This window comes from Phoca vitulina, unplaced genomic scaffold (assembly GCF_004348235.1).
Source record: "Phoca vitulina isolate PV1807 unplaced genomic scaffold, GSC_HSeal_1.0 scaffold102, whole genome shotgun sequence".
NCBI classification, from domain to species: domain Eukaryota; kingdom Metazoa; phylum Chordata; class Mammalia; order Carnivora; family Phocidae; genus Phoca; species Phoca vitulina.
In genome coordinates, this window is record NW_022589805.1 from 1,149,544 (window position 1) to 1,160,235 (window position 10,692).

Sequence of the window (10,692 nt, forward strand, 5' to 3'; positions counted from 1 at the left end):
GAAACCTTGTCCCCAGCCCACTCAGTCCCCTAGCGGCCTGAGGACCCCCTCAAAGGTGGGACAGGGAGGCCAGGGGCTCCATCATTGGGTACCCCCCCCCCACCAGGTCCTGACTATTTGGGATCCCCAGCCTGGTCTTCACTCAGACAGACAGACGCTCCAGGTAAAGTCAGATGATCTTTATTTCCTGGAGGCCTTGTCAGGGATATGGAGCAAACACATTCAAGGGCACCACAGCTGGCGGTGGATGGCTTCTGTCTGCCCTCCTGACTCATAGCTTAGGGCCACCATCCACTCCTCACCCTCCACTGGAGGCGGGGCGGGCCGCTGCTCGTACCATCCTGGGCAGCTCAGAAGGCAGAAAAAGGAGGGGGAAGGAGAGCCCTGGGCCTGGCGCCACCCTGAGTCCAAAGGTTCCCGCTGTGCAGGGAGTGCAGGGTTTGGAATGTGGGCCACCTCTGGGCTCTGCCTTCCTGACCCCCCCACCCCACCTTCCTGATCACCCCCTACAAAATGAAAAGCAAGTCAGCATCCCTGTCTCTCAGTGGTTCCAGTGTTCATTTCCATCTGTGCAAATGTGATGGGCAGGATGGGGCGAAGAGGGAAATAAATAATAGCCCAGGCTGCCCGGTTCTGGCTCTGGCCAGCATTCTTGGGGGGATGGGTGAGGGGGACAAGGGCCATTTCCCTGGGGGTCAGGCTCTCGGGCGCTCTGCTCAGAAAGGCCTGTAGCTCCAGTAGCTGGAGAACACGGAGATCTGGGGAGGGAGAGAGGTGGGGGGACATGGTGAGTGGAGGTGTTAGGGGGCTTCACCCCTGCTGAACCCTCTGACCCAGGTGAGATTTCAAGGTCATTCAAGGGCAATGTGTCAGGGGGAGAGGGTGTTGTTGCTCAGCCACATTGTGGCCCATCTGCCTGGTGTGTGTGGAAGGTACAAAGGACCTTAAGATTTGGGGGTGCTTTGGAAGTGTGACAAGAGTCCTTGGAATCCCTCCCAAATGAGAAGGCTCAGCAGCCTGCTATCCGGCTGGCCCCATCTGTCTGAGAGAGAGGCCCGCCCTGCCCCCACAGTCCCCACACCCCACCTTATCCTTGAGCTGCTGGCAGAGCTGCAGGGACACAGTGAAGAAGACGAGGGCGTCGTTGAGCCATGGGATCACACACTCCACCTTGTGCACGTGGCTCACCTCCAGGCGCTGGGAGCCCCACTCACTGGGGGGAGAAGGAGGGTCCCTGGCGGTGGCCTGACCAGCCCGGCCCCCCCAGCCCCCAAGGTGCAGAAAGTTGGGGTGGGCAGCGTGCTCCAGGCCACCCCCCCCACCCCCGTACTTACAACATGGCCCCAGGGCTGTGGAGCACGGCGCCTCCAGCTGGGCGGAAGTTCTAAGCAGAAGAGCACCAGACCCAGTCAGGCCCAAGAGGCTGCAAGGCACTTGGGGGTGGGGGGCAAGTGGGGTCCCCCTCACCTTGGTGGAATTGGGCTGCAGGGCGTGCAGCTGGTACACGGTGAGGCAGAGTTTGTTGAGGTTGATGTAGACGTTGACAAGCAAGTCGGAGGGCAGGGCAGGGGCAAACATCCGCTGGGGACGAGGACCGGGCAAGCAGGTGGGATGAGGGGCCAGGCAGAACCGCCTGGGGGACCCCATTCCCCAGCCTATAGACTGGGGCTTCCAGACTCTTCCCAGTGCCCCGGGTAGCTTCCTGCACCAGGCTTGGGAACCACTGACCCAGACCAGGGGTATCTGGGGGATGCAAGATGGAAGCCAAGGACCTTATCCCAGAAAATTGTGGCATAGACCTAGACCTCCGACTGACAACAGTTTGGGGTTTCCAGGACCCCGTCACACCCCTGTGTCCCTCCCAGGGGGCAAGCTGGGCTCCTCAGCGGCATTCCCTCGCCTGGAGCAGGGGCTGCCCTAAGGCACTGACCGTGAGGCCACTGGCAGCGATCTCAGGCAGAGTAAGGGTGGCCGGGGTGGTGAGCCGGTTGCGGGCTCTGGTCAGTTGCAGCATCACAGCGTCCATCAGCTGTGGGGAGGGGGCCAGTCATAGCTGCTGCGAGGGCAGCCCCTGCCCTCCCACATAGGTACTGACCAAGTCATGGTAGCTCCCAGCTCCTGCCCCAGGTGGTCACACTCTCAAGGCCTGAACCCCTACAGTGTGGGGCTTGTTAAAGGTGCAGATATTTGGGCTCTAGCTGCGGGTGGGGGACTGGACGTCTGCACTGTTCACCATCTGTCCAGGAGGTTCTATTGCATGGGATCCTGGGTGCTGGTCCAATGCGGAATGGAAGATGGAAGATCCCTGGAGTTAGTCCCAAGGGCATGAGGGCTTTGTGGATGGGGGTGCAGGCAATGAAGGAGCTTAGAGGAAGAGGCCTTAATCCCGGTTGGGTGCAAGGAGCCAGGGAGGGCTTCCTGGAGGAGGTGATAGGATGGGTAAGTTGAGGTCTTAAGGTGGGCACCAGACCGTTTTCAAAGGTGAAGCTTCAGAGAGGTAAGGTCACATAGCTAGTGAACAGTAGAACCATCTGGAACTCATCCTTTTCCTTTGCCACGGACCAAAGCTCTGGCCTGAACTCCCCAGAGCCCCAACTTCCACTGCTTCAGATGTTGCGATGGGGGTGGGGGTGACCTGGCTTCTAGGAAAGGGAAATTTTGGATGGAGGCATGGGGGCTGCACTGCCTACACCCAGGGTGGTCCCAGTTCTGGGAGGGACTTTAGTCCATCTAGTTCTAAGTTTTCATATGAGGACCCAGAGGTCCAGAGAGGATAGGTGAATCACCTAAAGACACACAGCAAGTCAGGGACAGAGCTAAAGCACGAGTTTGGGGCATATAAGAGCAGCTCTTCCCTCCACACCATGTGAATTCACTTTGCAAACCACAAGGGTTTCCCTATGGCTAGTAGAGCTGCTAGCAGCTGCTATTCACTGAGCATGTGCCGGGGGCTGCTCCACCTGCATCATCCCAACTGCTAGTGGCGACACCATGGCCCCCTTTTATAGGTGAGGCTACTGAGGCACAGAACGGCTAAGAAAGTGACCTGGGGTTGCACAGCTTACAGTGGAGGCCCTGGGATCAGAACCCAGGTCTGAGTCTGGAAGCCGGGCTGTGACTCATTTGACTGTGTCTGCTTGGATATGTGCACACTGAGAGGTGATGGGTCCACCATCAGCTGCACCTGAGGATGTGGGGGCAGAGTTCTCCAGGGGCCTGGTCAGGGGTCAGGGCCAGGGGTAGGCGTAGGGATCCTGCTTCTCCTGTTCCTGTAGGCAGCTCACCTTGAGGACCTCTGCTCCTGTCCTGAACTGGTAGCTTTCATCCCGGTTGGCAAGGAGGTAAATGGCCTGGCTTACGTGGTTCCTGGCATCCTGGATCTGAAAAAAATGCCCACTGAGAGGTCAGTGGGCTGGGCCTCAGGAGGAAGAGATGCCAACTTCAGAGAAGCCACAGTCTCCAGGGCCCCAGATGACGGGTCCTCACCCCGAGGTATTGCCTGCCTGACCCTTCCCCGCCAGCTGTCCTTTCTGTGCCCCCCGAAGCCAGGCCCTGACTGGGTGCTGGGCACATGGCACAGACTCTGGCAGGCCTGCCATCGCACAGCTCACCTTCTAAAGGAGAACAGATGGTAGCAGAGCAAAGGCACAAGATAACAACACACTGAGTGACTTGCACAAGGACAAGAGGGTGACTCTGCAGGATGGGGGAGGAGGAGCCTCTTTAGCTGGAGGTCAAGGGAGGCCCGAGGGCAATGCCTCTTGGGCATCACCCAAGTGATGAGAAAAGCAGCAAGAGAGGGCTCCAGGCAGAGCGAGGAGCATGGGCAAAGGCCCTGAGGTGGAGGAGCAGGGTCTAATCACACAGGAGCTGGTAGGGAGCATGGACTTTGTCCCCAGGAGCCAGTGGAAGCCCCTGGAGGCTCTGGGAAGGGGAGTTCCTTGTTCAAGAGGATCCCTGTGGTTCCCATTGGGGCCCAGGGGCCTACAGACAGAATAGGTTCTCACCTCCCTCTAGGCGAGGCTCTGGAGCCCCAGGCACTGCCTGTGCCAGCTTTGCCGCTAGGAAACGCCCTCCCAGGCTTGCTGCGGCCTTCAGTCCCCCATGGCCGCCCCAGGAGGCCTCAGTGCTGCTCAGGCCTGCCCCTGCCTGCCTGAGCTTGTGGCTTGAGCCCTGGCAGGGGAAGGGCCCAACTACCTGCTGCAGCTTCCACTGCTTGTCCTCTCGGAAGGCGAAGTGCAGCAGCTGGTTGTTCCGGGGTATCTTCAGGTTCACGTCCTGACGGGCAAGAGTGTATAAGCACGAGGACCGCCCTCCTGCTTCTGGCCACTCTGAGACCTTGAGCAGGGGGCAGACACGGGGTGTGTGTGGTGGCTCAGGCCCCAGTCATTCCGCAGGGCAGAAAGTCTCCCAGCACCTTGGCCATTTGGGGTGTGAACAGGGAGGTCAGGAAACAGGAACTCAGGCCCAAGAGGAGCCACAAAGAAACGAAAGGGAAAAGAGAAAGGGGAAGGTGGCCTCAGCTGGGAGGAGGTGTGACTGTGGGCAGAAAGGGAGCATGGATACAGGCCAATGGACTGAACACCCACTGCTGGAGGAGAGGCACCTTCCCCCACATCTTGGGGCCTGGCACAGACGGAGCTCAGGTGTTGGCTGATTCCACTTTGAATTGGGGCCAGCCTAATCCCGCCATTGCCCACACTTCACCGGGCCCAGACTCAGGGCCAGGCTGTGTGCAAAGCATCCCCCTTCCAGCACCTCTCATTGAAGCCACACACCAATTCCAGAGGAGGTTTGGCGGGGTGGGTTGTTATTTCACAAATGAGGAAACTGAGGCCCAGAGAGGTCAAGGATCCTGCCCAGGGTCACACAGCCAACTGGTAAAGGCAAAGCTCAGCAGGAGGCCCCCACACTCTTCCCCACTGGATCCTCCAGCAGCAGGGAAAGGGGGAAGCGGGGCTGGGGGACTCACCGCCTGGCTCAGCGCGTCCCCTTGCAGAGTCAGCACGCCCTTCACCTGGTCTGTGCTGCAACACGTGGGGGTCAGAGCAGTGCCTGCGGCTGCCCTTTCCCACCACCTAGCCCTCCCAGCAGGTTGCCCCTGGCTGTCACAGGATGGCCCAGGCTGTCCCACAGCACACCCTCTGGATGTTGGGGCTGAAATCAGTCTGCATGGCTGGGCCTTGGCTGTGCAGTATCCCAGGTGTCCCCCTTCCAAGCAGTCCATCCCTCTTGGTTCTGCTCAGCCTGGCTCACCTACAGCTGCCAAGGATGAAGTTCTCCTGCTTGGCAGGCCCCTCGGTGCCTGTACCAGAGCATGGCAGAGTGAAGCGGAGCGAGGCCTCCTGGAGGGGCAGAGGGCAGTGGAGTAAAGTTCACCCAATCCAGCTCACCACTCCTTCCAGAAGCCCCATTCCTGGGTTGGCCAGGGGAGGGACAAAGTGGGCTCCTCTCAAGCCTCCAGGGCACCTTCCCATTTCTCTGGCCCCTCCCCCACCACCTGAGTTTCAGGTCCTACCAGAGTGGGTAGCTGTTCCTTCCACATTCCCTGGACGCCTACCTCATGCCCAACTCAGGGATATAGAACAGAGATGACCTCCAGGCTTGGTTAAGATGCTCCAGTGTAGTGAGCAGAGTCAGGGAATGACAGTACTCATGGTAACTCGAAATTCTGGCCATAGCACGCAATGCCTGGACATTTTTGTGAGTTCACTTATCTTCAGAACAGCCCCGTGAGGCCGGTACTGCAATCTCGTTCTTGCGAAAGGGAGGCCCCATGAGGTTGAGTACGATGCTGGAGACCTTGAGATCACAGCTTCAAAGGAAGCATTCCTTGACCCCAACCCCGACCCCTTAGCCGGGGGATCATTCCAGGCCCAGCCCAGCACTCTCACACAGCTGCTTGTGATTAAGTGGGCAATCATGTAGTGGTGCCCCGACTGGACGCCAAGTCCACTGGGGTAGGGCCTGGTCTGCACAACGCGCGTCGCGTCCACAGCAGGCGCTCGGGAGGCAGGCGCGGTGGCCCGGGAAGGAGCCGCAGCGGCGCCGGCCCGCCAGAAGCCTTACCTTGAGGATGTCCTGCAGCTGCCTGAGCACTGCGTGCACCTCGTCGTGCAGCAGCCAGCGGAACTCCTCCTCCTGCGGGGACAGGCCGGCCGTCAGCCGCCCGGGCCCGCCGTCCCCAGCCCCGCCTCGCCCCGCCCGCGCGCCTCACCAGCACCGCTCGCTCCGCTGCCGTCGCTGACATCGCGGTCGCCATCGCCGCCGCTCAGCAACGGTCCCTGGCCCGCCGTCCGCTGGAGGCTAGGTCCACCGGCCGTCAGTGCGCCCGCGGCGCCCGGGCCCAGCCCCGCCGCCGATTGGCTCCGCGCGCGCCCGCCCCGCTCAGGCCCCCTCCCCCGCCTCCGACCGGCCGAGCTGGCGCTCCAAATCGAGGCTGGCGACTGCGCGAACCCGCTTGCGCCGGCTCTCCCAAGCGGCCGCCGGCACCTACCGGGGGCGCTGGGCGCTCGGGCGCCGCATCCCCCGCCACTCTCGGAGTGGAGCGCGGCGGCCGCTTGTCCCTCCCCTCCCCGGCTCTGATAGGGCGCCCTGCTCCGCTTGCTCTCATTGATTGGCCATCGGGATGGCTTGTTCTCGCCGCGCCCGGCGATTGGCTGGCGGGGCAGCTTGTTCCTGCTCGGCCTCGCCCTCCGCGCGCTGAGCTCTCGGGTTCCGTTGGGGCGGGAGGAAGGAGCCCACTGGGCCGACAGTCCTGGCGCTCCCGGCCCTCCTCCCTCCTCTGGGCGCAGGCAGTAACCACTGCCGAGGTAATCAGTCACAATTGTGTTACCAAGAAACGTTTTATTTTGCTTGCAGTAGCTTTTTGTTAATTGCACAAAATCATGTTTTGTTTTTGCCATTTAAACATTATCACACAATCCTATTCTGAAAGACAAATGTTCATTAAAAACAAAGCAAAAATAAAAATTCACAACCTTAATTACCTAGATTTGTCATTTAAAGGAGGTTTAAAGGAAAAAAAAAGGGGGTCGCGCAAGAGGGGCTTTCTTACAAGCTTTTTCACAAGTGTCACATTTTCTCCTAAAAGGGAAGGATTTCAAAACAAAGATGAAATAGCTTAAACAGAAATACTCATAAAAAGAAACTTTACAGAATTGTCAACAATATTAAGACAACATTGACTAACCAGTTTCATTACAGTATCTTCCCCACCCCCACCCCCCACCCTCCCCAAAATGTCCGGCTAGGACTAGAACAGGCTTTGTGTTCAGACAGAAAAGAATTCCAAATCCCAGTGAAGTTATGCCAAAAACACGCAGGCATCTTCCTTGCCCTCCCCCTATGTCTTCTGAGATCCCCTAGCCTGGGTTCTGATCGGCGCAAATGGGCCAAGGTTGAGAGGGGAGGGGCCCACCCCAGTGTGGTCTCATTCTATATATTCACTAGAAACACTGACCTGCAAAGTGTGACTTTGGAAAATGCAACCCATGCAGAGGGAGAGAACATTGACATCCTTTAGGTGACTTCTCCTTGTTTTTATGCCACATTCCAAGCCCCTCTGGTCCCCTGTCCAAGGAGAAATGTTAGGGTCTCGAGGATGTCTTAGATCCACCTCTTAGGGTCAGATAGTTCAGGTTGGGTCAGGCCCAGTTCTCTTCCCTCCCGAGAGACCCTGGGGCCCTGGAAGCATCAAAGACCATGCTTCTGCTGAAGTGAAGACACTCGTTCCTGTTTCAAGAGCTGAGCCTAAGAAATGGCCATCGTTGGTCAGGCTGGGTATGGGCCAAAGAAGGGACAGACAGAAACACTGTCTCCATGGGAAGAAAAGGAGGGAGAATGAAGAGATGGGCAGGTGGGGAACATGTACAGGAGCAGGCTGGAGAAGTTGGGACTGCTGTGAGGGGACCCAGTCAGAGTGACTCTTCAGAACGAGGTGGAAGTCTGCAGCATAACGGAAAACAGGAAGGAACCCCACTCTCCTCCCTCTTCACTCCTCCCTGGTGGCCCTCAGGATACCCTTCCCAAGGGCTGGAATGCAAATCCAAATACTAAAAGAGCCTGGTGAGGAGTGAGCTCTCCCTACACCAAAGGAAGGAAGTCTGATCCCAGCCCAGGGCTCTGCAGTGACGGTGACTTCTGGGATAGGTGCTCAAGAGCAGTGACGAGAGTAGGCTTCTGTGGGGCTCACCTAATGTGCTGGCGATTTGCTGCTCTCCCCAGAGAGCCAGAGCCCTGTGTCTGCTCAACTTGGCCAATTTCTTTTCAGTTCACAAAGGCATTTATGGAGAGTTGGTTGCACATTGGTAGCTTAAACGTGACAATCCTCATCAGCTGGTCACCTGAGGTTGGAGGGCCCATGAGGACCCTCTGTTTGGAGTCGGTGCTGGCTCATCTTGACCCAGAGCCTCTGTTTCACGTGTGGGATCCAGGGAGGGATGTGGACATAACCACAGCCTCTTCGCTCTGAAGGAAGGAAGCAGTGGAAAGGCTTCCAGTTCTTACTGCTGATTCTAGTTCCTCGACTGGAAAGGGTCTGAGATAAGACAAGCTCAGAAGGGGAAAAAAAAAAAAAAAAGCCAGGCAGCAGTTTCTGGGCAGCTTCTATCCTGGGGTGAGAGCCAGTGTGTGGTGTGTAGGGTGTGTGTGTGTGTCTGTGTGTGTGTGTGTGTGTGTGTGTGAACACACAGCCACCTAGTCCAGGGCCAGTGCCCAGCTCAAGAGCTTTCCCAAAGGCCAATCCTGCTGACACCCCTCCCCTCCCCAGGACCTCCAGGGGAGGAGTGACGCTGTGTGCTGTGCTGATGGCAAGTCTCAAAGTCTGTATAAAAGGAGATGGAGACAGGTGGACTGGTCCAGAGTTAAGTCCCAGGACCCCAACCCCATGTGAGGAGGAGGGGTCAGAGGGAAGATTGAGGGGGCAGGGGTGGGGTATCAAGGGCTTAGTGTATATAGGCTCGGTACACGGCAGACATGTCGTTGTCAGACTGGTCCAGTGCCTTGGCTCTTTTGTACACCTGGAAAAAAAGGAGATGGGCTCAGTCTCTGACCACAGAGCTGACTTAAAGACACAATCTGCTTTGTGGAGGTAGTTCTAGATGCGGTCAGGCAGGCAGGCTCAGCCAGGAGTCCAGGCTGTCTGGGTGCAACTCCTGGCCACCCTCCACTGATCTTGAGCCAAGTGCCTCAGTTTCTGTCTTCATCACTAGTCCTTCATGTCATGGAGAAGATAACAAGGTTATCGTGAGGACTAAATGGAGCGAGGGAGGTAAAGTGCTCAGAGTTAGTAATTATAATCATGTCTCTTCCTGCCTCTAGGGTCTTCCCATGTTACTCTCTGGGCCACTATCCTTGCCCTTCCCTCTGCATGGGATGCCTTTCCCTAGGCATGGCTGGCTCCTTCCCAGTCCGCTCCAAGGCCTTCCCTGACCAGCCTATGGAAAGCAGTGGCTGTACCACTTGATCCTGGTCACCTTTTCTTACTCTGTTCTATTTTATTCATACTTCTGACCTTCAGAGATTGTTTAAATAACTATCTGCTTATATTGTGCCTCCTTCCATTGAAATGTAAGCTCCACAAGGAAGGGAACGGGTGGCCCCTCAACATGTCCCCAGAGCCCAGGACAGTGCTTGGCAGCTGACAGCCACTCCAGAGCCACTAGGTGAATACTACAAACGAACGTGAAGAGAATTAAAAAGCCATTCGAGCAGGGCACCGTGGCGTCCAGGCACACTGAGGAAATGCAGTTGGACACAAGGTTCCTCCCACAGAGTCAGCTGCATCTTTGTCTTTTTAAAAACATAATCCAGTTGAAGCCACGACAACTGAGTGTCCATTATAGCTCAGGTGTAGCTGTCAACTCAAAATGAAGGCTAAATAAAGACCTTTTCAGAGAAAAGAAAACGAATTGTTGCCAGCAGACCTGCATTACAGGGAATGCTGAAGCAAGTTCTTCCAGTTGAAAGGAAACAATACCAGAGAGAAATTCAAATCTTCAGAAAAGAATGGAGAACACTGGAAATGGTAAATTAGACAAACAGAAAAGTATTTTTTCTCTTAATTAAAAAAACTACACATGACCACTTAAAACATTCCAACATTGTCTGGTAGGTTTAGAACAAAGGCAGATGTAACACACAGGAAATCTACACCCCAAAGCAGGAGTTCTCTTGGGGTACCTGGGTGGTTAGTGGCTCAGAGCATCCGACTCTTGATTTTGGCTCAGGTCATGATATCAGACACGTGGGATCAAGCCCCACATCAGACCCCACGCTCAGTGTGGAGTCTGCTTGTCCCCTTCCCTCTGCCCGCCCCCCCCCCAACTCATGCACGTATATGTACACGCTCTCTCAAAATAAATAAAATCTTAAAAAAAAAATAAAGCAGGGCTTCTCAAGCTGGGGTTATTTTGCCCCACAGGACACGTGGTAATGTCTACAGACCTCTTCTCAACTGAGGGGGCATTGCTGGCTTCTAGTGGGTATAGGACACTGCTAATACTGCTGCTAAATATCCTGCAATGCACAGGACGGCTCCCACAACAAAACGGCAATGGTGCCCAGGTTAAGAAGCCTTGCCTTAAAGGAGGAGGGCGGGAGCGGGAAATGGATCTGTGTTTTATGTGAAGAGGTAACATTAACCCTAAGTAGGCCATGAAGTTAAGGATATTGCATATCCTTCCATACTGC

At 56.5% G+C, this 10,692-nt stretch overlaps 2 protein-coding genes across 6 annotated transcripts in view; both read right to left on the bottom strand.

The window, feature by feature from the left end:
- Positions 1-164: 164 nt before the first annotated feature.
- ROGDI (rogdi atypical leucine zipper) lies at positions 165-6,401 on the bottom strand. 2 transcript variants are annotated; one of them, XM_032397666.1, is made up of 11 exons: positions 6,218-6,401; positions 6,070-6,141; positions 5,257-5,345; positions 4,973-5,027; positions 4,198-4,278; positions 3,285-3,380; positions 1,931-2,029; positions 1,468-1,581; positions 1,335-1,384; positions 1,087-1,213; positions 165-758 (listed from the first exon to the last, which is right to left on the bottom strand). In XM_032397666.1, exons 1-11 carry the CDS (start codon positions 6,260-6,262, stop codon positions 717-719), a joined length of 870 nt encoding a protein of 289 aa, XP_032253557.1. In that variant the 5' UTR covers positions 6,263-6,401; the 3' UTR covers positions 165-716. The 2 variants fall into 2 exon arrangements, with proteins under 2 accessions (XP_032253557.1, XP_032253558.1); XM_032397667.1 differs by lacking the exon at positions 1,468-1,581.
- A 425-nt stretch (positions 6,402-6,826) lies between these two features.
- The window catches only part of GLYR1 (glyoxylate reductase 1 homolog), a 34,008-nt gene continuing 30,142 nt past the window's right edge, over positions 6,827-10,692 (bottom strand). For all 4 annotated transcript variants that reach the window (XM_032397674.1, XM_032397672.1, XM_032397671.1 and 1 more), the window contains one exon: positions 6,827-9,020. In XM_032397674.1, the coding sequence (XP_032253565.1) occupies positions 8,946-9,020 (75 nt within the window). In that variant the 3' untranslated portion in view covers positions 6,827-8,945. The remainder of the gene's footprint in view (positions 9,021-10,692) is intronic.

Excerpts from the sequence above, each read along its gene's own strand:
- ROGDI (XM_032397666.1), bottom strand. The coding sequence starts at position 6,262 with ATGGCGACCGCGATGTCAGCGACGGCAGCGGAGCGAGCGGTGCTG. Across the intron at positions 4,279-4,972 it reads GGGACGCGCTGAGCCAGGCG|GACGTGAACCTGAAGATACC; the intron begins GTGAGTCCCCCA and ends CTTGCCCGTCAG. Across the intron at positions 1,214-1,334 it reads CACAGCCCTGGGGCCATGTT|TGAGTGGGGCTCCCAGCGCC; the intron begins GTAAGTACGGGG and ends TTCTCCCCCCAG.